The following is a 24,059-nucleotide window of genomic DNA, read 5'->3' as shown; positions in this document are numbered from 1 at the left end:
GTAGCCGGCTGGCTTGTCTCTCCAGCCTCACAGCATAGGGAGTAATTTTTCTAGAATTAAATGCAGCAGGTATTTGTTGGCACCTGTAATACAAACACTGTGCTTGTCACTATAGGGGATACAAACATGATTAAGACACAGCTCCTGTTTTCAGGGAGCTTTTACAGTCGAAAGGCAAATAAGAGTGGTAGAAACATAGGTGTCATTCAAGGCACAAGGTGCTATGAGGCTGAACAAAAATTTTCGTCATTTCCCTGCTCAAGAAGTTATAATGATTCCCTGTCACCTTTTGGATCAAGTGAAAAATTTCCAGTCTTCATAATTTGATGCCATCCTAGCTGCTTTACATTTATGTTTTACTATAGTTCTCTGTGCGGCTTCTGTCCTCTGCCTAATACGGCCCTGGACACATCCATCCACACATTCCTTCCTTCCTTTGCTCATTCACTATTTCTGCAAATACCACAGCTTGTCAGATACTGTGCTAGGGACTCTGGGGGAAACGCAAATGAATCAGTCCCCGCCTTGAGCAACCTACCGTCTAGTGGGAAGAGAAGGGCAAGAAAACCAAGTTCTTCAGGAGCAGTGTGTTGTGTTAGAACAGAGCACGTGAAGTGCCGAGGGAGGACAGGGGAGATCGGGGCCTCGCAGAGGAAGGGAATCTTGCCAGCAGTTGATGGGGTGCTCCCCAAGGAAAAGAGCATCACAGACAGAAGCTGAGTGAAGCAACTCATGGATGCAGGCAGAGTGTGGCTTGATCGGGATGCTGGTGGCAGGAATATAGCATGGACCCGAGTGGGCGAAGAGAACACTGGCAAAATCCGGGAGCCAGATGATCATGGGCCTTGACTCCTATGCCAGGGAATTTGTTCTTTAGCTTCTGTGTTAGGAAAATCCACCTGGAGCTTCCAACACAGATGGAAACAGATGTGGGTCTTAGAATGCTCTGGCAGCAGTGTGGAGGGTTTGAGGGAGAGATGGTGGAAGCAGACAGGCCAGAGGGTTGGAGTATTCCCAACCCAAGGGGGAAAGGCAATGAGGAGATCCTAAAATCATTTTCAGAGTTGCATCCTCTTGATCTTCTCTGCCTTGGTATACATGTAATTTTTATGACAGGATACGTTGCGCTGCAGTAACAAATAGCCCCAGGATCTCAGGGACATAACAAACTTTATTTCTTACTGCAGGTAACTATTCTCCAGTCGGTGACTCAGTATAGCCTCAGTGAGGCTGCTTCAGTGTTGTGGCTTTGTCATTTCACCACAAGCTTCCACATAAGAGAACACGAAGGGTCTTATTACTTCAGCCCACGAGCGACTCACCTTCCTTCTGCCCACAACTCTAACTCTAAGGTGGTGGGAGGGGGTATAATACTCTCTGTGCTCCAAAGGAGGAGAAAGTAGATATGCCTGAACCCTAGAAACCCCTACCACTCCATAATCTACGGTCATTTTTTTCTTCTGTTTCCTCAGGATTTCTGTATATTACCTGATCCACTCTTTACTATTTAGTTACACATTTCCTTAGAATTATCATCTTGTTGCTTCCTGTGCCTTGTTCCTCTAACTGCCTGAAGCTGGTAAGCTCTCAGGGGTGGATTTGTGTTTTCTACATCTTCTCACTTTTATACCCCCTCACAGGTCCTGACACTGCAGGACAAGCCAGTAAGCTAAGTGGGTTCCTTTGGAAACACTTTGGACTGAATTTGTCAGGTTTGGGGTTTTTTTTCTATCCAGTCCTAGATGCTCTTTTACACACAGTCAGGAATCATCTGATTTGTTTTTCTTTTTGTTGGGGATTTCACGTCCATCAGATGATTGGAATTTGATTGGAACTAAAATGAATCAGTAGAGGTTGACTGTTTTACTGTAAAGCCTTTAATGCCACTTTGCCTGTGAGACGCTCATTCCCGGTCCTGGCCTAGCAAAAATTGCACATTTACCCTGAATGTGACATTGCCTTGGCACATTTTAAAGGTGAATCTGAATGTTTACGGGCATCTAAATATGCCATCCTCTCTTCAGCATCCAGTTGGCAAGGTTCAATAGAAAACAAATCAATTGCCATCCCCTGTTGAAAATCAGCACACAAAGATCTTGATTTAAAAAAAGAAAAGAAAGGATCGTTGCAAAATGAATTCATACGCTGTAGAAGGTGAGGTCGAGACCCATGGAGCACTTTATCTGAAACAGTGTTTGCTTACCCAGACTGCACATTTCATCCTTTCTTGGTCAATCTCTTTGACTTTTTCTTCCCTCCTAAGCCTGACTTTTAAAATAAGTGAGAATCAGTGAAGCAAACCCCAGTTCCGCTTAGTTCCCCATAGAATAAAAAACAGAATAAGTGAGTATCTGTAGCTTTTGAACATAATCCATAGGAAGTAGGTATGGCTATAATTATTTCTGGCCCAACACAAAAAGCTAACAGATCAATTAACTCTTTCTTAAGGACCAATTCTACCACAAACATTTTCTGCCCTGAAAAAAGAGAGATTCATTCAGTAGTAACAGGGCTAGCTGTTTATCTGTCATCCGGCAAACTTGAAACACTTATATTATACTACACACCTCAGGGAGTTACTTTCCGGCTTCCACTTCTGCCTGAGAAGTCGCTGCTATGAAGTGTTTGTGGAGTCTTGCTTTCTTTTTTACATTGTGTTTGCATTTTAACGTTTTTCATTCTTCATAGCTAAGAGGGAACGACTGCTGCAAGTGGAAACTGGGCTAAAACTGGGCCACATGGTGTAGACGGAGTTGAGATGCAGAAAAGGGATTTGAATAGAAGTTCAAGGAAAAAGAACAGGATTAGGAATTCAAACTCTCCTCTTAGATGTGTATTTCCTGTCTTTCCTCTTTGTTTCCTTTTGCATTATCATTCTATTTCTGTTGAAATTCCTTTTTTTTTTTTTTTTTTTTCTTTTTCTCTCCCATCCTCCATGTTCTTTATTTCTTGGTTCTCCTTGGCACATTTATTTTATTTTTTATTTTTTTTTAATTAATTAATTTATTTGTTTTTATTTTTGGCTATATTGGGTCTTCATTGCTGCGTGCAGGCTTTCTCTAGTTGTGGTGAGCGGGGGCTACTCTTCATTGTGGTACATGGGCTTCTCATTGCGGTGGCTTCTCTTGCTGTGGAGCACGGGCTGTAGGCACGCAGCCTTCGTAGTTGTGGCTCGCGGGCTCAGTAGTTGTGGCTCACGGGCTCTAGAGCTCAGGCTCGGTAGTTGTGGCGCACGGGCTTAGTTGCTCCGTGGCATGTGGGATCTTCCCGGGCCAGGGCTTGAACCTGTGTCCCCTGCATTGGCAGGCAGATTCTTAACCACTGTGCCACCAGGGAAGCCCGGCACATTTATTTTTAAGATAGATTTCCTTCTCCATGTACACCTCACTGCAGTCGCTTGCAAACTCTGCTGCCCCAGATTGTGATGCAAATGCAAAATAATCATAACTGTCACAACAGTAACCATTCCTCATCTTCCTTGTGCCCTGCCTAGCTGCCCTGGGCTTTCGATGTACGCTCTGTAATCCTCCACCATCCGTCGTATTTCATTAATCTGCCCGAGGTCTTAGAGCAGGAAAGTGGAAGAGCTGGGTTTCCTAGTAGTCTTACTCTCAGTGCTGATGTTCTTAGAGTAAAATCTAACGTAGTTCGTATCACCGACTCATGTGTCTTAAACTCAGAAGATTCCTCAGGAGACGATCTGGTGCCACCCCAGCTTTCTGATTAGTCTCTCTAATTCCAATGGACTACATGCATAACGTCTGTTGCGTTGGATCCATTTACATCTTCTATATTAGCTCTGAATCGAGCCTCAATGTGATTTGGAGGCTGTGCAGTGAGAAACTTCTCCCCTGTTATGGTTGCTGGAAGCTGGCAACTTCATATGCTGACTCTGTTAGTGGTAGAAGCAGCAGTTTGGAGATTCAGGCGTCCCCTCTCACTCTGGGCACCTACTTCATAATTCTCAGAAGACTCGAAACCATTGACCTTGGCAGGGGAGCAGAGAGAGCTCCTGAGCTCAGCTTGATAGAGATGCTAAAGGTGTTCAGCAGTTGCAGAGTCGCAGCTGTGTTACCTGCTTTGCACTAATTAGGAGTTACCATGAATCTGCTTGACAATTAAGGGCGGGGTGAACTTTAAGGCAGATTGGTACCATGGGACGGTATACAGTTCTCAAGCAGGCAAAAAGAAAATTTGCACCAAGTACCGTGTTTTACTGAGACTATAAAATGTCTTTAATAATGTGGATTCAAATGTATAAATAAGTCTGAAGGAGGTTTTCTGCCACTTGGAAGGAGTTTCTCTCAGGGAATAACATTGCTTCAAAGCCTTAGTAGTGCAAGTAGTTATGTGTGTGCTACATCACCTACCAGATGAATAATTATTTCAACACTAGCCTTCACCAGTTCTTGGATTTCAGGTGCCTGGTTTTGGACTAATATATCATAGCTGTAACAGCCTAGCGATTAAATAGCGATCTAGAATAGAAAGGCACAAAAAGACGCCGTTTCTCTTAAAAGTCATACTTGATGAGCCATATTTTAAAGCTGAATCTTTCCCAGCTTGTTTTCGGTTCTTCCTTGCTTTTTTTCTCCATTTAATTTGTGCACACATGATCTATTTCCATTCATACGGCTCTAGGTCATGAGGGCCCTTAAATCGTGTTCTTTTGGTGGGCCGTAATACTACCTGAGGGTAGATTTATCAGGGCTCTATTCTTTAAGGACCTGATGCTAAGTTTCAGGCAAGGCAAGATGGTCTTGTCATCATCCAGAATCTAAGAAAGAGACAGCAGCCTAGATGTGACTTATAGCTAGGATGCAGGAAGATGTGCAAAGTTTCAGGGGAAACCTGCATGCCATGAGGTATAGTTGAAAACTGTAAATATAATTAAACCAGGTGGATTCCATGCCAACAAAGAGGATTAGGGCCTGGTGGATCTGGTAGACCATTGAGACCTCTGCGGATAGGTGTCAATTTATTTATACCCCTTCTCCCTGGGGGAAACAACAACATAGTTTGATGTCTAAATGAAGTAATCTCTAGAAAGAAAAGGGAGATTATATTTGTTAAACTGTATAAAAAAATCAGAAGATAACATGGCTTTGTTCACAGTATTGCATAAAGAAGATTAAAGACGAGGAACAAGCTGCTTAAACACTGTAAACTAATTAGTTCTACGAATTGTTTTCCCCGAGGTTCATGAGATGTGAAACATTGGCACCAGTGCGTGAAATACACTCTGCCTCAGTGCTCTTTTCAATTTATTTTTCTGTTAGTGTCATATGTATATTAAAAAAAGAGCAGCCAAAAAGAAAGAGGTTACAGAAGGAGACCAAAGCCTGTCAGATGACTGAGGCTGACATTTTGTCATCTTAAGCCTGGCGCGGGCGGGTCCCCCTCTAATACCCTGTATAAATACCAGCTTCGTTTTCTGCCATCACAGGCTACATTGCACAAATGATGTCATGACAAGGCCCAGAGGAATTCCTGCTGCGGCTCAGAGCACTGTGGCAGCTCGCAGCGCAGCACGGCCCGATCCAGCGGGTGCGTCCTTGCTTCCCAGGAGCTGGGTCTTTCCTGAGAGCAGACAGGGGGGCACCCAGCATGAGGGCTGGGCCGGGGGCCTGCCATCCTCAACTTCTCATGCCCTTGTTCAAATGAGAAATTTACTTTTTTTGTTCTAAAATCAAATATTTTCTAGATGGAGGACCAGCCAAGGCTAAGTTTTTATTCCCTAAGCAACAGATAACTATATTTACTTAATTTAAAGTAGAATAGCAAGTTTGTTTTTTTTTTATGTAACACATTTTCTTTTTCAGAACTTTAACTCAGAGATATGTTACTAGGACAGTAGATGAACTCTGTTGTCACTCTGACTCTCCATCATCTCTTTTCTTTTTTTTTTTTTTTTTTTGGCGATCATCTCTTTTCTGCTTCTCTTCCTGTGTATATTGTGCAGAAACAGGAAACATCCTTGCTTCCTACCATAGGCTTTCCCAGGTCTCCTAGTCAGAACAAATCACTACTTTCTCTGTATTCTTAGAGAACTAAGTGTAAAACTGTGCATGAGAATACCATCCTCTTTCTTTTTATTTTACCATCAAACTTTTTTTTAAGATTATTTATTTATTTTTGGCTGTGTTGGGTCTTCGTTTCTGTGCGAGGGCTTTCTCTAGTTGCGGCAAGTGGGGGCCACTCTTCATTGCGGTGCGCGGGCCTCTCACTATCGCAGTCTCTCCTGTTGCGGAGCACAGGCTCCAGACGCGCAGGCTCAGTAGTTGTGGCTCACAGGCCTAGCCGCTCCGCGGCATGTGGGATCTTCCCAGACCAGGGCTCGAACCCGCGTCCCCTGCGTTAGCAGGCAGGTTCTCAGCCACTGGGCCACTAGGGAAGCCCCCATCACACTTCTTAAAGGTGCACTTGCTACTGTCACTTGCTCCCTGGCTCCTGGCCCAACCCTGGGGGGAGGCTGTCTCAGCAGCACCTGACGACCTCCTTGTTATCAGGTCCCTTTGATCTCAGTTCTCATGGAGCTGGGCTGTCACTCCAACTCCAGCATTCATTGCTGTGGCCCAGCCTCCTTTCTGAAACTCTCCTGAATCCAGGAGAACCGTGGAGTTTCCTCACCGCCCAGTCCTTATTTCTGGCTTTTGCTTCTGCAGGAGACACTCATTCCCTATTGCCTGTTGCACGTCTCTGATGTCTGTCTTGTTCACTGTTGTCTCCCCAAATTCTAGAACAGTGCCTGCCATGTGGTAGGAGCCCAATAAATATATGCTGAATGAATTAAATACATGATTCTCCCTAGGATGTCCCCCCGTCAGCTCCTCAAACCCAGGAAGTCAGTACCATACCTATTTCTCTTGACGGTCAAACCTACTTCTCCTTATTTGTTCGCCATTTTGGGCTAGCTCTCCTCCTTCCCTGGTTCAGATTTCGCTCATTATCAAGTTCTCCTTTCTGCTCGCTGCTGAGCAGTCCTCCATCCTGGGAGGTCGGCTTCCCACCGTCTCTCCGGCCTTCCAGTCATCTTCAGTCCCCTTACCAGGCCCTCGTGCAAGCCATCCGCTGGTCTTTCCCGGACAACTTATAAGAGGCTTGTAACTGCCTTCCCTGTGGTCCGTTCATCCCCCACTCTGCTGTCAGAATGACTTCCCCCAGTCACAGATCTGAATGCATCGAAAAACATAAGATCACTTCTTGTCGTAACAAAGTCAAGACGATTCATGATTAATAGCATCCAAAGCTCCTTTCAATCTGGCACTTGTTTATGTCTCACTTCACTCTCCACTATTTCTATGTCCTCCCACTCAAGCCCAGCCTACCAGTGTCTCAGCAGCTTGGTTCTGCTTAAATTGTGGCTTCTTCTGAGAAGGCCCCTGAGCAGCCCTCCTTTAAGGTTGTTTGCCTTTCGTGCACTTAACCAAAGGGAGCCAGATGTTCACATAACTATTGAACACCTCCCCCTTCCAAGAGAAAGCTTCTGAGGGCAGAGTCTGTGACATTGGTCTTGATATCCATCTGGTACCTAGGACGGTGCTTTACATGTAGCCTGGTGCGTTACATTAAAAAAAAAAAAATTGAATTCTAGCCTTTATGATACTCTACCATATGTGTTATAGTTGATATTGGATAGTTGGCATTTCTTGGTCCCTGACACTAAACTCCTTAGGAGCAGAGAGCATCTCTGATATATCTTTGTGTCCTTTCATAGGGCAAGAAGTAGGTTCACAGAGAATGTGGTTGAATTTAAGTTTAAATAAAAAGAGTGAATGTTGACTGGATAAAAATGCAAACAGTGCTAGCAATATGTTGATTTATGGAAAAAAATTCTTCACTTTGAGCGTTAGCATATATTTCATTAAGCAATCATATCAAAAGTAGTAATATGTTGGCTTTTCCAATTTCAACTAGGGCCTGTGTGTATGAAGCATATCTGTAGGGCACTTTGGACATAGAGATATGTATTATTCTGAGTTTTCTAATGACTTTTTAAAAAACTGATATAAGCAGGCACTGGTAGGTTTTAGACATAACATTGTAAGAATTAAATCAGTACTATTCCAACTGAAGTTTAGTATTTTACCTTTTTTTTTTAATAGAAGAGTATTTTCAGTGTGTAAGTATTGTACTTGGGAAACCCTATTTCCTTTACTTGTTTTTCAAAATATACTGGTAAGATTTTTTTTTTTTTTTTTGGCTTTCAGATAGTATATAAAATTAAAATGAGGGCTCTGGAGTCAGGAGCTCTGAGACTCAGTTTTCTTATGTGTAAGATGGGGCTAATCATGATCCTACTTCATTAGGATGCTGAAGATTTGAGATGGTACCTTTAAATTCTTAGAGTACTTGGCACACACTCAATACATGGTTAGGTAATATTATTCTTTTATTTTAACTGGGATTTGTATAGGGAGGGGGTTGTGTGTTTGGTGGGGGAAACTGGGAAGAAAAGTCTCATGGACTTCCCTGGTGCTTTCTAATTCTTGAACAGCAGTGGCCATGAGTGACTCCCCAGAAGACTTGTGTCACCTGTAACCTTAAAACCCTGTGGCACCAGTAAATCACGTTTTTGTCCTGAAAAAGGATAGCTATAATTTAGCTTTTTAAAAAATATGTTTTCATTTATTGAGGTCAGTGCATTTGTGTCAAACAATTGAAACCTGACAAGAAAAATCAAGGGTAGCCTGGGCACTGCTCAATTATTACTCCGATCAGATTTTAATTAGCCCCAGATGTAGAAGGAAGTGCTATTTTATTATACATTACCATGCACTTGCTTACATATTTACCCTGGGGTTAGAGGTGTTTTATTAATTATTTTTCTTGGCAACCAAGACAATAGTTTTGACTTCTGAACTGAAAGTTGCCAACCTGTTTAAACACTAATAACCATCATAAAAAATGAACACTGCTATTTACTAAACAGGAATAAATCTCTGCAAACTAGAGTAATTCATTGTTCACATGACATCAGCCTTAACTTTTATTCACGTTATTCCGGATCCCATCACTAACAAATTATTTTTTTAATCTAAATTAAAATTACTTTTTAATTTAATTTTATTTTTTGGCTGCGTTGGGTCTTTGTTGCTGCATGTGGGCTTTCTCTAGTTACGGCGAGCGGGGGCTACTCTTCATTGCAGTGCGTGGGCTTCTCATTGCGGTGGCTTCTCTTGTTGTGGAGCACAGGCTCTAGGCGCACAGGCTTCAGCAGTTGCAGCATGTGGGCTCAGTAGTTGCAGCGGCGGGCTCTAGAGACAGGGGCTTCAGTAGTTGTGGCTCACGGGCTCTAGAGCACAGGCTCAGTAGTTGTGGCGCATGGGCTTAGCCACTCCACGGCATGTGGGATCTTCCCGGACCAGGGGTTGAACCCATGTCCCCTGCATTGGCAGGCAGATTCTTAACCACTGCACCATCAGGGAAGTCCTAAAATTACTTTTTCAATTCGAGGCCTTTTTTCCAGCTTTATTGAGGAATAATTGACAAATAAAATTGTAAGATATTTAAAGTGTACAATGTGATGAGTTAATTTGAAGCCTTTTAATTGATACGAATTGTCAAAATGTATTTGCATCTCTTTTAGTATAGTATACCTTCCTGATCGAAAGGTTAGCATTGCTTAATTGTATGTTTTCAGAGCAGCGTGAAAGTATAACAACTTCCATAAATAAAATGAAGGTTTCGTTTTAGAAAATGTTCTAATGACGTATGAGCAAATCTAATGACAACAGTAAATGGGAGTATGAAAAGAATTCAATCCTTTAACAAAAATAATTAAATACTAAGGGATGTATATTGATTCCAGAAGTAAACTCAGGTGACCCTGTCTTATTTATCTAGACTGATGAGCTCCAGTTGGTATGTTTATTCCTTTGCCCCTGCCACTTTTCAGCATGTTTTACATGCTGTCTAGAAGTTTGCAACTTTCATGCTATATATTTTTTCCTGTCTGACTTTTATGACTTCCCCCATAAAATGTATTGGTTGTCTGAGTCTCACAAATCCTAAACTACTTAATGGCTGTGGCTGCATCCATTATGCTGTTCTGTGTGTTTGTGTGTTTTTTTCTTAGACATCTGTGTAGATCGCTTCTGAAATTTACAAAACCTTTGTAACTAATCCCATAGGTTGACCTGAGCAGGGGCAGTGTTTGTTGCTGCTAATTACACAGTGCAAACCTTTGGGAAATAGGCCCTTTGTTAATGATGCATTTGAGCAAGCAACTAAATATTCCTGGATAATGCTGAGAGTATTACTCGCCTAGGTCTCTGTGCTTGCGGATCCCCTGCCTGTCTCTTCTTTCTACATAGATGTCTGGCCACTGTGCTTGAGGTGCGTATTAATTGGTGGATGAGGAAGAGAAGGGAGACACTTTCTTTTTTTTTTTTTTTTTTTGGAGACACTTTCTTTGGCAACAGGGTGTAAACAAACATCTGTGTGATAAGGCACAGGTGGATTATTAGGTATGACATAATAAGTAGTATTTCTGTCGTGGCGTTATATATCTATTAAGGGTTTTTTTTGAGGCTTTTTCCTTCCTAGGGCTTCAAAACCTGCTCTTCCCATATTTAGAGATAACCACTGAAAATGGCCAGAAATCCCACTGCTGCCAATCAGTTATGCTACCTCTAAATATCAGCCTCTGATTAATAGCTTGTTAAAGTGAGTTTCAAAACTAAGGGGAACTCTCTTTAGGGCAGGTATATATTTGATTTAGGGGGTATTGATTTGCATAATTTAGCAAATAAAGCACTATAAAATTAAAGGTCTGGAGACATTTACTCTTACCTAACTTAAAAAAGAAAAAACATTCATATATTGTGGCCTAGATTAGTCACATAAGAACCACCCTGTAAAAAGGAAACAGTACAGCTGGAAATTAGTCAAGAGAACCCTATAGAAAACCTTGAGACCCTTTCACCTGGTGGCTTGGTTATTACTATCAGGTCCACCCAAAAGAAAGTAGCATCATGTAGAGAAATAAAAAGGATTTATAACATGTATCACCAAAAGACACCTGAAAAACAAAGGAACGTAATTGCCAGAGATTCTTCTACAATTACAAATACAATATAGAAAACTTTTTTCTAGAACAGTAATACTTCACATAAAGAAAGTCCTTTTCCAACATGTCTTTTCTGCTTTTTCATAGGTAGCATATGCAATTTTAGGTCTAGATTTGCATCTGTAAACAGGCAAGAAAGGTAAGGGTTTCCCCCACACGTTACTCTATTGATTTCTTAGTTCAAAAGGTTACAAATTATTTAACCTGTTCTAAGAGAAAGAGAGAGCCCTAAGATAGGTACAGTGTACAGATAACTATTTAAGTTCTCTTACTATTCTGTTTAGTATCTACTTTACATACATTGACCTATCCATTAAATATCTCCTCAGATTCTTACCAAGAAAATCTTTCCCTCTCTTGATAAGCCAGTAACTTCCCCCTTTGAAACTGTGTGATGCATTGTTTCCTTGTTTGTCTTGGCCACCAGATAGCTCAGCTAAGTTTTGTGTTTGCTTGCCACACAGCATCTCCTGTTCACTGCCTCATGCCCACTAGCAGCACTTGCACATAGCAGTACATGCTTACTAAATATATACTCAATCAGCAGGTGTATCACGAAGTTGTTTTTCATTAAAATCGACTTCCCATTCTCTTTATATTTGACTTTTTGTTGTTGTTGTTTTTAAGCTGTCTAAGATCTAAATGGTTTCATTAGGTCTGATTCTTATTTGTGAACCCCATCAAATTATTTCATGAAGGAGTCAGGGTATTATAATAAACATGAAACGAATGTGCTTTGTTGTATATGATAACAACATGGTTTGAATGTTACTCTGTGTGTGTGTGTGTGTGTATGAAAGTACACATTTTAAAGGCAGCTAAATGGACTAAGAATAAAGTATTTCTTTAAGGAGTTAAACTCAAAACATCTTGACACATAAAATTCTAGGAATTGGGGTTGGTGGAAAGGTAATGAAGTATTCCTCCCCAAATTATATTCAGATATTCTCATGGAACTGGTCATTTTCATTTATTTTATAGTTAATTAAACCAGAGAGGAGAAACAGCAGGAATAGAAGGGTCTGTTTTGAAACTCCAAACAAGTCAGTTGATGGCTTTGTTTATCAGTAAAACAGCACCGGATCCCTGCTTCATGAGGGAGTCATGAAAATACAAACTTGTAAAGGTTTTCCATTCTAAGTATTATGTACTCTGTTTTGCTCTCAAGAGTGTAGTTCCTTAAAAACTCTCAAGCCACCCTGGTATCTTCCATCTCATGTTTTATTGATTTTCAAACTATACCATTTCAAACAGGTGCCATGCTGTGAAAAACATGAACACAGTTTGAAATTCACTCCTGGAAAATATTTCGACATTAGACATTTGAAGAGGATCTGGGAAGTGTTGATATTAATTAACAACATCCCATTGCTCCAGAAACAATTCAGCCTGGGTATTTTGAGACACTGAAGTAATGTAATCTTAGGTAGAACAATCCACTTTCTCACTTTGGCGTGGTACAAATATGGGATGTTCTCATGAGGAATATGTCCCAAGGTTGGGGATAGCCTAGAACAGTCTATCTTCTAATGTGTGAGCCCTGTGCAAGGTTACAGCGCTGTTGACAGAATCCTTGAGCATCCCTCAAAATTACACTGGCTTTTCAGGCTCTGCTCCCCTTTTAGCAATGCAGCAGGTTAAAATAACTTCTGGAGCACTTTGGCAATATTGTACTACTGAAGGCCTTAAAATCTCTTGACATTTTTCTCCCAGGAGCCTCACTGAATCCTTTGACGTAGACAGGAGTAGTATTTTGTTTTCTTGAGTTCCTTGGGAAGTTTGCATAAACCACCATCCTTCGTGAAAACCCTTGTAGTTAGCTCTGCTGAATTTTCATAGGGCATCACTGAGCGCCACAAACCATCTGCCATTTCACACTCAGCTACTTGAGGTCAGTGATACTGATAGCTGGGTAGGTGTGAAGTGTGTGAAATGATGAGCCATCTCGCAAGAGTGGGGTGAGGTTGCACCAGTAGCCGTTTGGCAAGATAGTGTGTGTTCATTCACAAAGGCAAATTAATTATTAACATTTAATACTGTATAACTTACAGGGAGAAAAAAAAAGATTGTTTATTCACTGTGCCATTGTGACAACTTTGTTCAACAGGGGACGCGTTACAAACGCCACTGGTAGTAACTCGAGGATATGTCCTTTAACAGCTCGTTAGTAGTCATTTCCCAGTCAAGTAAACATCTTAGCCCGGAAGTTTATTTAATAAGGTGCAGTCATAGTGTAGAAGCAGGAAGTAACCTCAAATTGCACGATCACTATCTTCACAGTGGGGCAGAATTCTTCTAATAGACAGTGGTTTGGGTGGAAATGTAATAGCTTTTGAATGGTTGGAGCCTGGACAGTTATGAGTTACCACAGTTTGTCCTTTCACTTAGAATGGCCTTGAATAGTCACACATGCCGTCTACATTGTCTTTGATCTTCATGGCTTCTCCTTGCTCCCTCCCACTGGCAAGTCAGCCGGCATCATTCTGGAACAGTTGATGGTTTTCCCTCTGTCTTTAGAATGAGTGACTCTTGGCTGGAACATGGTGCCCTGGTATCAGTAATTTTCATTCCCAAACAGGTATAACAAGATCGAAATGGTATTCCCTGCATGAGTCAGTAGCTGACAGCATCAGGCCTGGCATCTCCTAACAGAGTTGTTGACCTAGAGATATGCTCTCCAGCATGTTAAAGCCATCCCAAGACGCTTTAGGTAGAGGATTGCAATTGAGCCATTCCTCATTGCCATCTCAAAGATGCATGGGGGCATGATAACACCTCCCGGTATTGTATTAGTCATGCTTGGAGGAAAACTCAACAGGGGTTTCTGATCCTCTGGGAAATTTTTACATTCAAAATTGGAATTCAGACTGTCTGAAATCCTTGAAAACTCTATTCTGGCTGTTCTGTGCTGATGAATATTTCTTAAAGTAGAAGACAATCTGTAAAATATTATTGATTACATGGCAGACTCAGAGACGTGACAAAGACAGAGGTTCTTTAGCGGGAAATGCAAACTTTCATGGCTACTGCAGCCAGACAGATACCTCAGTGAGAATATCAGGCCTGATGTACAAACTTGGTGAGTAAGGACCCTACTGAAAGGGATGGCTGCTCACCCATTCTAGCAGAATATTTCTGTGAAAGAAGAATATGGAACCAATGATGCCAGATCTTCCAATTTTTCACTAGAAGGCCGAAATCTGTACTTTATGTGAAATCTCTGGATTCCTAAAGATTGGTTCAGATTAGTCTGAAACACTGGATTGGCCAAAACTTACACATATGGAGCGGAAATTGGTTCATAGGCTATCAGTTTACAATCTGGCTTTTATGGAGATTCATTTCTAAATCATGATAGTGGTGCATGTGGATGTTAAAGTCAAATGCAAATATAATTATTAATAAATTAGAACACTGAATCAAAACATGTTCTGGGGCTGGAAGAATATGTCGTGGTATGACATCCATCCCACATCAAATTATAGATGGCTAAGCTAATTGTATTTTCAGATTCATTGAGCTTTGAGAATTGGGTCTATCACAGCCACAGTTCTTGACTTGGGGCACAGTTCTGTCAGCCTCTCCAGTGAGCTGTAGTTAACATTAACACAAGACATCATCCCTAGTAATAACCTAGAGAAAACAGCTTGTTTGTCATTGGTGAAGACATCTAGTTCTTCTCAGTGTCTGTATGCAAAGCATAGTCAGTGGAATCCAGTGGAATCCTTGAGAAGCTGGCTGCTATCATTTTTGGGAATTTAAGAATAATAAGAACAAAGAGTTGAATAAAATAAATACTTTGAAGACTCAAACTCTGCAAACTTCAGTAGAGCCAGGCTGCTAAACACCAGGCCTGGAATGCAGCCTTTGGGAATGATATATGGCTTCCTTGAGCCAAGAGTTGAGCTGTGTGGAGTGTAAGTTCCAGAGGCAAAGTTTCAAAGTGTCAGCTATACAAAGGCTACAACTTCAAACACAGCGTATCTCTGAGCTAGATCTCCATCCGAAACAACATCTTGGAAGAGGGCAGAGTTGTTTGCAGAAAAACAGCGGGCAGGGTCCCTGGAATGAGTTGGAGCAACCGGGGAGGCAGGTGATACATAGGTGAATGAAGAGTTCAAGCAGGTGCTGGGGGTAGACTCCATTTATAGTGGTGAGATTCCTGCCAAGAGCTAAGAATATCAAAGGCTTATTCAAATATCCTTTAGCCTTTTGATCAACGGGACATTTGCATCCCTTGGTCCTACCAGCTTTATTTCAGCGGAGAGTATGCGTGGATGACAGAGCAGCTCACGTTACTGATTGCTATCTGTTTGTCATTCTAGCCCTCTTACCTCCCACATGAGTTGTACCTTTTTGGTGCAAATAAGCTGCCCGGGCTAGCCTGGCTTGATCTCTGTGCTGCAGATGTCTCTAATTAACTTGATTGAGACAGGTCCCTGGGATCCTGTTGCACAGTCTGACCAGTCCCCCTGTCCTGGGTGGCACTATCTTGTCACCTGATGCATGCTTCTTGCTAACGTCCTTTGAGCAACGTTCATTAAGGAGTAGAGTCTTCAAGTGCCCATGCTTTTAATATGAAAGCCGTGGAGTGATGGTTGCTAATGAGCAACAGAGGAAGGCAAAATGTATCTCGGGTTCTTCTTTAGGGTCTGAGAAGATGTTACAATTTTTATCATTACTAGTGTTACTAACATCATTATTTGTCATAGCTGAAAGAAACCTGGTCTCAACTCATTGCAAGCATAGACCCTTAAATGACTCTGTTGTGCAATAAGTGATAAAACAAGTGTTTGGAAGAACTGGTTTGACTAGTTCAGAGATCTGCAAGATGTCCAATTACTGTCGGTGAAACCAGCCTCAAGCACTGTAAAGATTGGAGTTGTTTTTATTCCCTCAACGTCTACATTGTCGTTTTTTTCTGTAGTCATAAATTATTCAGTTACCTGTTATATTTTGTGTATGTGGTTTTGTGCATGCGTGTATGTGTTTTCTCTGAAGAGCTATAGCTTTTTCTACAATTTCCAGAATTTGGTATATCAGTTCAGACTTAAGGCTATTTATTCTGACTTTCTGCAAGGATATCTTACAGCAGTTATTTCTAAAATATTGTGACACAGAAGTCACTTACTAAATGTTGAAAGAAATAATAGAGGAATCTTCAACTATGTATAAGAACTACTATACATGTAATATTAATGACTTTATTATTCCTTATAAATATAATGCCAAGCTGTGAAGGGAAATACTGAATTTTTTGATTTTTAAATTCTGTTTTCCTTGGTTACCATTTACACCTGAACTGATAACCAAATACATTCCTTTTGGCATCTTTTGGTAGAAGGCGTACTGTCATGAATCACTGTTCCTTGGCAGCAAAGCTACTCAATGACACCGGGTTGTGGTCACGGAAAGTACAGCATTTATTGCAGGGTACCAAGCAACAAGAACAGGCAGCCAGGGCTTAAAAAACCCGAACTCCCCAATGGCTTTCAGGCAAGAATTTTTAAAGGCAGCATTAGGGGTGAGGGTGGCAGGGTGCGTGTGTGATCAGCTCCTGAACATTTTCCTGATTGGTTGGTGGTGGGGTAACATGGTGATATTTCGGGAATCTTAATTCTCAACCCTCTGGTTCTAACCAGTCTGAGGTCTGTGTGCTTGTGGTCAGCATGTAGTCACCATCCTCCACCTGGGTGGGGGTCTTAGTTCCTGCAGAACAGCTCAAAGGTATACATCGGATTGTTAGTTATATCCCTTCAGGAGGAACTAGGAGTCATATGGTTCTATTGTCCTAATCATTAACTGCTTGAGTCTGCTCTTTGGAATTCGGGGAAGGCCAAACAAGAAGCAGGGGCCACTGAGGGGCTTGCCCCTGGGAGGGACCTGAAGGGTTCTGCTTGGTTTCAGTCCCCCCTTTTCTTTGATTTCCCTCAATCCTGAGAGGACTAGGGGCAGGGCAAGAAAGGGAATAAGGTTTTGGGTAGAGAAGTTAATCATAAACTCAGCAAAGGACCTTGGTTTTAGGGGGACTTGCTTTTAACGCCACAATTCATGGTCTGGCATCACTAAGCAACATGGCCTTGCCTTCTCCATAATTTGCGGGTGGACTAACCTGTTAGCTGAAGTAGTTCCTTATCAGTCAACCAAGCTGCATTATTCAGTTGGAGGATTGATATTTCTATCCTCACCTGACTAGCATGAATTTGTAGACCATGTACCCCAAAATGAAGGATAAAGAGAAGATGGTGACATGGTCCTTATCAATGCCAAAGAATATAAAATGCAATTGGGATCATGCCCCAATTTAGAAAAGATCATCTCTATAAATATACACCTCCTGTGTAATAATGTTCTCAGTCCTGTTGGATTTCAGAAAGGGAAGAGTTCTTTGTGGGCTATGAAGGTGGTGAAAGCTTTATAGAGGAGCTCAACCACTGTAAAAAGTCCAGGGGAGGAACTGAGGGAATTAGAGGCAAAGGGAGAATCAGCAGAGACCTGAGGTGGGAGCTCACAGGGCACGTGAGAAGGCCAGGTTGACAGAGGAGTCTTGGGAATTGAGGTCGGAGAGGTTCCATGGTGCCAAAGCATGGAGGGTGTGATGAAGGACCGAGCACGGATTCGACTTGCTCTCACAGAATAGGGAGTCTTCTGGGGTCTTCACCTGGGACGGCCTGATGAATTGGGAAGAGAGAATGGAAAGGAATAAGGGAGACCAGCTAGGAGGTGATGATGCTAATCCACATGTGTGACAGTAGGGCCTGTGTGAGCCTGTGGTGTTAGAATAGATCACGATAGCTCTGAGCAGGATCGCGGAGAAAGAAATCATCAGAATATAACAGATGAGCTTGTGTAGAAGAAAAGAGACCAAAAAAAAAAGAGACAGCTTTCTCCTGATTTCCTTTAATCATTCTTGTGGCCATGTCTATCAGAGAGCAGGGAATAGAGAAATGAAATTTCAACATGTTCATTTTATTCATTATTAGTACTGGTAAGCTTTGAATGAAAGGGGAGAAGGATTTATGGATTATTGAAGGACTGCTAACATCGAGGGTTGTCATGGAATTTAGAAGCACATTTTAAACTTCCATCTATGCATCATTAGGAAAAAGCATTAGCAATTGACTGATTCTATCAGCTTCTCTGTTTAGTCCTCCAATTTTAGTCAAATAAGACCGAGACAGGCATTAATGGTTGATCTGCTGTTATACCACTCTCTCTGGTCAAGTCTCAATGCTGACATGCATATGGTAATTGGACATTAGTCATTTCCTGGGATATGCTTCATCATCCTTAGAAGCCATACAATGATGATTGGGTGTCATTTGCTTCTGGTCCAGCTTGGAGGCTTAAAACGGCATCTCTGGCGATTCAGATAAGCCTTGTTCAGGACTGGATGGCAGCTCCGGGAACAGCAAGTTAGTGGTCCCAGGGCCCCCACTGCAGCCATTTTTCAGGAGCAAAAGTGGACGGCCATAGCGTGCCTGTGCTGGCACCGACGGGGTCATCCTTTCAGGGGAGGAGAGGCTCCTCCAGCTGTAGGTGTGCGTTTGAGTTTTAGAGCCCCTCCTAATGAATTTTAGACTGAGAATCTCATTCTCCTAGAACTATCACTTGAGAATCAGAGTAATTATTTCCTATTGCCCTTTGTGGAATACAGTTATAATTGCATTACTGTTAACGGTGTTCGCATTAACACTTAATTGTTAATGTCCTGCTAATTTGGAGGAAATCATCACCTCTTCACATTTCATTGCCAGAAAGAGTTGTTAAATTCAAAGAGGATCATCTGAAGCTTCCAAATGGAGGAAAGAGAAAAGATGCTGGAATTTAGGGCAGAATTTGTGGGATGACTGCTCTTTCTGGTGTGTGTGTTTGTTTACTTTTAAGGTACTATATGTCTGTTTCATTTTGAGGTTAAGCCACAATGTACAGAGGATCGCTGGAAAGTAACAGGGATTCCTGTGAGGCGTGGAAATGGCTCTGGGGTTTATAGCAGGAAAAGGGCAGAAACTTTCATTCATAGCTGACATCCTGTTTGAATGTTGAAAGGCACATTAACAAGAAAAGAAAGACGCCACTGTGGCAAGGTCAGCCAGACGGTGGTGGGCTCCAGGCCTTAACTTTCAGATGATTGTGAACTTCTTCCTTTACAATACACTGAACTGCCTGTTGTTCACAACCAAGCGGCTCCTTGGCTTAGCTCTGCAACAGGAAACTGAAATATTTTGAGACATCTTTATTCAGGCTTGCAAAAAAATAAATAAATAAAAAGAGCCAGAGGAAATACCGAAGTTTATCAATCTTTGAATCTGTTAAGTGGAATATTGTTTGGGGCATAGATCCTCAAATGTCCCAAATAATCTGGACCAAGACGTTCATTTGAACGTAGGATGGGCATCTCTATGACACTGGTTTGGAAAGAGCTTTCTTAAGGGCTGGAAAGAGGTATAACAGGGTCCATGGATGTTCGACCTGGGCATTCATTCACACAGGGCCTGACGCTTGATATAATGTTATGTTGCTGCTGTCTTGCAGTTCTTAGTCATGTTTGAACAAGGGGTCTCACATTTTCATTTTGCACTGGGCCCTGCAAATGACATAGTTGGTCCTACTGAGCACTCATTGGTGACTGGGGCAGAATGTGGTTTAAAATTTCACCACGTGTGCTAGAAGTCAGCTCCTGCTCAACCACCCATGAGTAATTAAATTCTGTACTCTTATCAACACACAAACTGGTTTGACAACATTGCAGGCTTGTTCCTTTTTTAAAAACGTCCTTTAGTTAAGCAGCTCTATTTCCTTGATACAGGATGCCAAATAACCTGTTTGACCTAATTTTTTTTACTTTTCAAGTGGGTGTTTCTATATCCAATGCAGGCTATGGATTCATGTTGAAATATGAAGTAGTAATTAATGAGCTTAGTTTCATACATTTTTAATGTGTATTTCAACCAAAAGAGCTGTTAAAGCTGGTGGAATATCAAAAATGGTGAGGTTTTAACACCCACAAACCCTGGGGCACATTCCTTAATTTCTAAGGGTGTGGTTGTTTAGACCTGGAAGATTTCAAATGCACCTTCTAAGGAAGGTCACCTGGCACTGGGTCAGTGCAGAATGGACATTTAATGATTCCTGCTGGCAGAGCTTGGTTTCTTATCAAGTTTTGTACTGACAAGTGAGGAACTACTCCATTCATTTTACTTTGCTCTGTGACTCATTAGCTTTATTTCTCATAAACACCCTTCCCTTCCAACTACAATCTAAAAAGTTCTGTCATTAAAAGCAATTTTGTGTTTCCTGCCTAAGGGAGACTATATTCAAGAAAATATGTGCATTTTGACAATGTGAGTCTTGCCCATTTTAAAGCTGTAAGTATAATTTCTTTTTTATTGGGTGATAAACTTTCTTTCTGACAAAACAAAAGACAGCCAAGATTTCTTCCCTTTAAAAAATATTGTGATTTCGCATTTCTTTGCACGTTTTAAAGCACAGTTTACATAACTCTGCTCTTAAAAAGGAAAGTTATATGGCTTTGTGTGTTATCAGCATAAATAGGTCATGAAAAGAGAACAAAATGCTGTGTTGCATTTGAAAATTGGGATTTAAAGTCCTCGTTCCTGTAACTATAATATGATTCTGAATTGACTCTAAAAAACCCGAAGCCTGGTTTTGATGTCAGCATGTATGCATACGTACTTCTGTTACCTTTTCTGATTATTTGTGATCTGCTGTGCAAAGGAAAAGACCCTGGACATGGGTCACGGATCGCTTTCCTGGGAAAGTCAGAGTGGTCGCATTTCCGTACGCTGCCTCTAGGTCTGCTGCCCTCAGTGCTCAGAGCTGGCTTTCCCTGCTGACTCTCACTCTTTGATTTTACTTCTGGGTCAGTAAAGTCAAAAGGTAAAGCTGCCTTATGGACAGTCTATGAGACAGGGTTTCTCAAAGTTTGATCATCTAGGTGCCACTTTCAAAGTTTTGCTATGTGCATGTGTCACCTATGCCAGAATTAACATTTTTAAAACTAGACCCTAATATTTTAAATTTATTTATTTATTTATTTATTTTTGGCTGTGTTGGGTCTTCGTTTCTGTGCGAGGGCTTTCTCTAGTTGTGGCAAGCGGGGGCCACTCTTCATCGCGGTGCGCGGGCCTCTCACTATCGCGGCCTCTCTTGTTGCGGAGCACAGGCTCCAGACGCGCAGGCTCAGTAGTTGTGGCTCACGGGCCCAGTTGCTCCGCGGCATGTGGGATCTTCCCAGACCAGGGCTGGAACCCGTGTCCCCTGCATTGGCAGTCGGATTCTCAACCACTTCACCACCAGGGAAGCCCTAGACCCTAATATTTTTTACCTAATATTTTTTTCCAGGAAACTTTATATCCTTCTCCTAAATATGCCTTTGCCATGAATAATTACTTGCCACAAGTAAGCAAACAAGGCTCTGTTCCTGAAACCTACTGTTAAAAGTAGAGATTAGCTGGTGTTAGGGAGGTATTAGACCTATTAGCAACATACTGAGATTTTCTCCTTGACTGTTTGAGAGAGGGTTCATAAAGGACTAATTTTCTCATCATGTGGTTCATTGTTTGTTAATGCTGTATCTGCATATCACCTGTGGGTCTCATAATACTGCTAGGGGTCTAGATCACTCACTTTGAAAATGCTGCCTTAAGTGATGAGATTTGAGAGATGCTAAACGGGGCCCCTCATTTGTCATGTTGTCTCAGATTCCACCGTTATAATCATTCCTTTAGATTTATGTTTCGATTTTGTTCAGTAATTACCTATTTAAATGTAAATTACTCTGTAACCCCTTAGTAGTCTTCTAAAGATTCATTTTCTTCATTGAGACTAAGGTTCCTCCAAAGGGGGACACACGGGCTAGAGATTCTGGCTGTGGAAGAATGAAAGAAATACTTTAGACAAACAGACACTCTTTGCAATTAACTTGGGTGGTAGTTTCTTCTTAGACATTTCTCTCAGCCTAGGACAGTCTCTCTCTCGTTCCCCCAAGACTCTGGCTGTCACACCGTCTGTAACACTGGGCTCGGATGCCAACACCTCGGTGTCCTCCTCTGATGGCCCACCCCAGATGTTGAAGGCTCTGTGCATCTTCCTTATGGAACTCACCCCGCTAATTTACATTATAGCTAGCGTGAGTTCGCCTTTCCTCCTCTAGCTGACACCAGGTGAGTGGTGTATCAACAGGAGATCTGACTTCATTGATTGTGACAGAAAGTAGGAGAAGCGAGTGTCACAGCAAGTTCTCTAAGCTGATTTCGCAAGAATATTCCTCATGCAATACAGCTGGGGAGGGTAGCATTCCATTCACCCAGATTTGGCCCTGTGACATTAGCTGTGTTCTCTTGTGTATGAATCATTAAAACAGGCAGACACTGAGGCTTGCCGAGCTGTGGGAGTAGGCGAGGGAATTTGGGACAGAGAAACCATTTCTATCGTTTCAGCTCTGGCGCCCAGCTCCACTTGAGCTGTCTTTCTCCAAGCCTAGCTGACTGGCTAGAATATGTGGACAGGCAGGATAAAGTATTATCTCTGCAAAGCATAGCAGTGACTTGGCGTTTAATACCTGCACCTTTGACATAGACTATGGCTTAACATGATTTATGAGCTGTCCACTGTCTCTAAATCCACCGTGAAACTTTGGTATCATAGCAAAGCACTAGCAGTGACTGTTTCAGCAAAGGGATGCATCTCTGAATAACTCGGGCATCATCTTTGGAATCATGGCATCATGAAACATGCTTGGGGGTCAGAAATACCTGGGATCAAATCCTAGTCCTGCAGTTAGAAGCTGGGTGACTTGACGTGAGTGAGTCAGCCTCCTAAGTGCCCCAGATGTTCTCATGTGAGCTGGAGATGATAATGGGACCATGGGTCTTACTTGCTGGGTGGGTGTGCTGGGGCAGGCGGGGTGGTGTAGACCGCACGGCACCAGTAGTCATGGAACCTGCTTCATTCCCCTTTTTCTTGGTTTTCAGTGCGGATCTCAGGCCCCTTCTTGCTTAAATTGTGTGTATCTTTGGGAATGTACCACCCCACCCCCGTTTTTTCCCACAATATATTTAAAATGAGGGAACATTTCTGCAAGCAGGCTGAAATAGCCAGAAATGGGGAGAAGAGTATTATCATCAGTGTTCATTACATTTCTTATGCTGTTTTGATGGATCTGCTTGGGAATAAAACCTCTGGTAATTATTTAGCGACCTTTTTATTTGATTTTCAATTGTGCTGGACTCGAGTTCTCACACGCTAACTTCCATGCTTCATGAACACCGTGGTTTTGCTGTCATACTTGCTCACACTTTATTAGGCAAAGCCACGTGTTTATGTGGTGTCCCTGGAGTGAAGCAGTAGAGCCTTAGTCTTCTGCCCTGTAAGAGCATACACGACTCCTTCTCAGGAGTCACCTGGCCATATTACTTCTTCTAGCATCCTACATAACCTGGGACAGAACAAGATCTAGGAAACGGAAAGAAATCACATTGGGTCACCATCTTAGGTAACATTCAACCATTATCTTTAGAGGCTTACATGTTGATGTTCACTCTCTCCAGATACACAAGATAAGATGGCCTGGGGAGGGACTTGGAAAGAAGTGAAGGTGAAGTCTGGGATAAGCCATAATTTGGGTCACATTTGAAAATAAAGAACTTTTCTGTCGCTGTTGGTAACCATTGGCCTCAGGAAAAGCAGTGGTTCAGAAACTTCCCTTGAATTGTTTTTCTTTAAAAAAAAAAAAAAAAAAAAAACCTCACACAGAATGGAAAGTTTGGGTCACAGGTGTAAACCCTTAGGCCCTGCTTCCTCAGTGAGCTCAGTGCTGGTCTCAAGGACAAAAAAGAGAGAGAGAAAAGAAGTTTTGCTTTAAAAACAGATTTACCTCTCCAGGCGGAGGGTTGGCTGTGAACAGAGTCTCTGTCGGGACCCAGAGTCAGGAGGGAGAGTTGGAATCAGTAGCCATGGACTTGAG

At 42.0% G+C, this 24,059-nt stretch overlaps 1 protein-coding gene across 5 annotated transcripts in view; it reads left to right on the top strand.

The window, feature by feature from the left end:
* The window catches only part of EFNA5 (ephrin A5), a 277,269-nt gene that overhangs the window by 172,755 nt on the left and 80,455 nt on the right, over nt 1-24,059 (top strand). The window contains exon 1 of one of the 5 annotated variants that reach the window (XM_082380120.1): nt 1-24,059. This exon is cut by the window's left edge and continues 12,178 nt beyond it. The exons of the other annotated variants lie outside the window; for them this stretch is intronic. Coding sequence (XP_082236246.1) covers nt 24,049-24,059 — 11 coding nt within the window. The 5' untranslated portion in view covers nt 1-24,048. 5 annotated transcript variants of the gene reach the window in all.

This window comes from Balaenoptera borealis (assembly GCF_965194805.1).
Source record: "Balaenoptera borealis genome assembly, chromosome: 2".
Taxonomy (NCBI): domain Eukaryota; kingdom Metazoa; phylum Chordata; class Mammalia; order Artiodactyla; family Balaenopteridae; genus Balaenoptera; species Balaenoptera borealis.
This window is presented reverse-complemented; position numbering and strand designations above follow the sequence as displayed.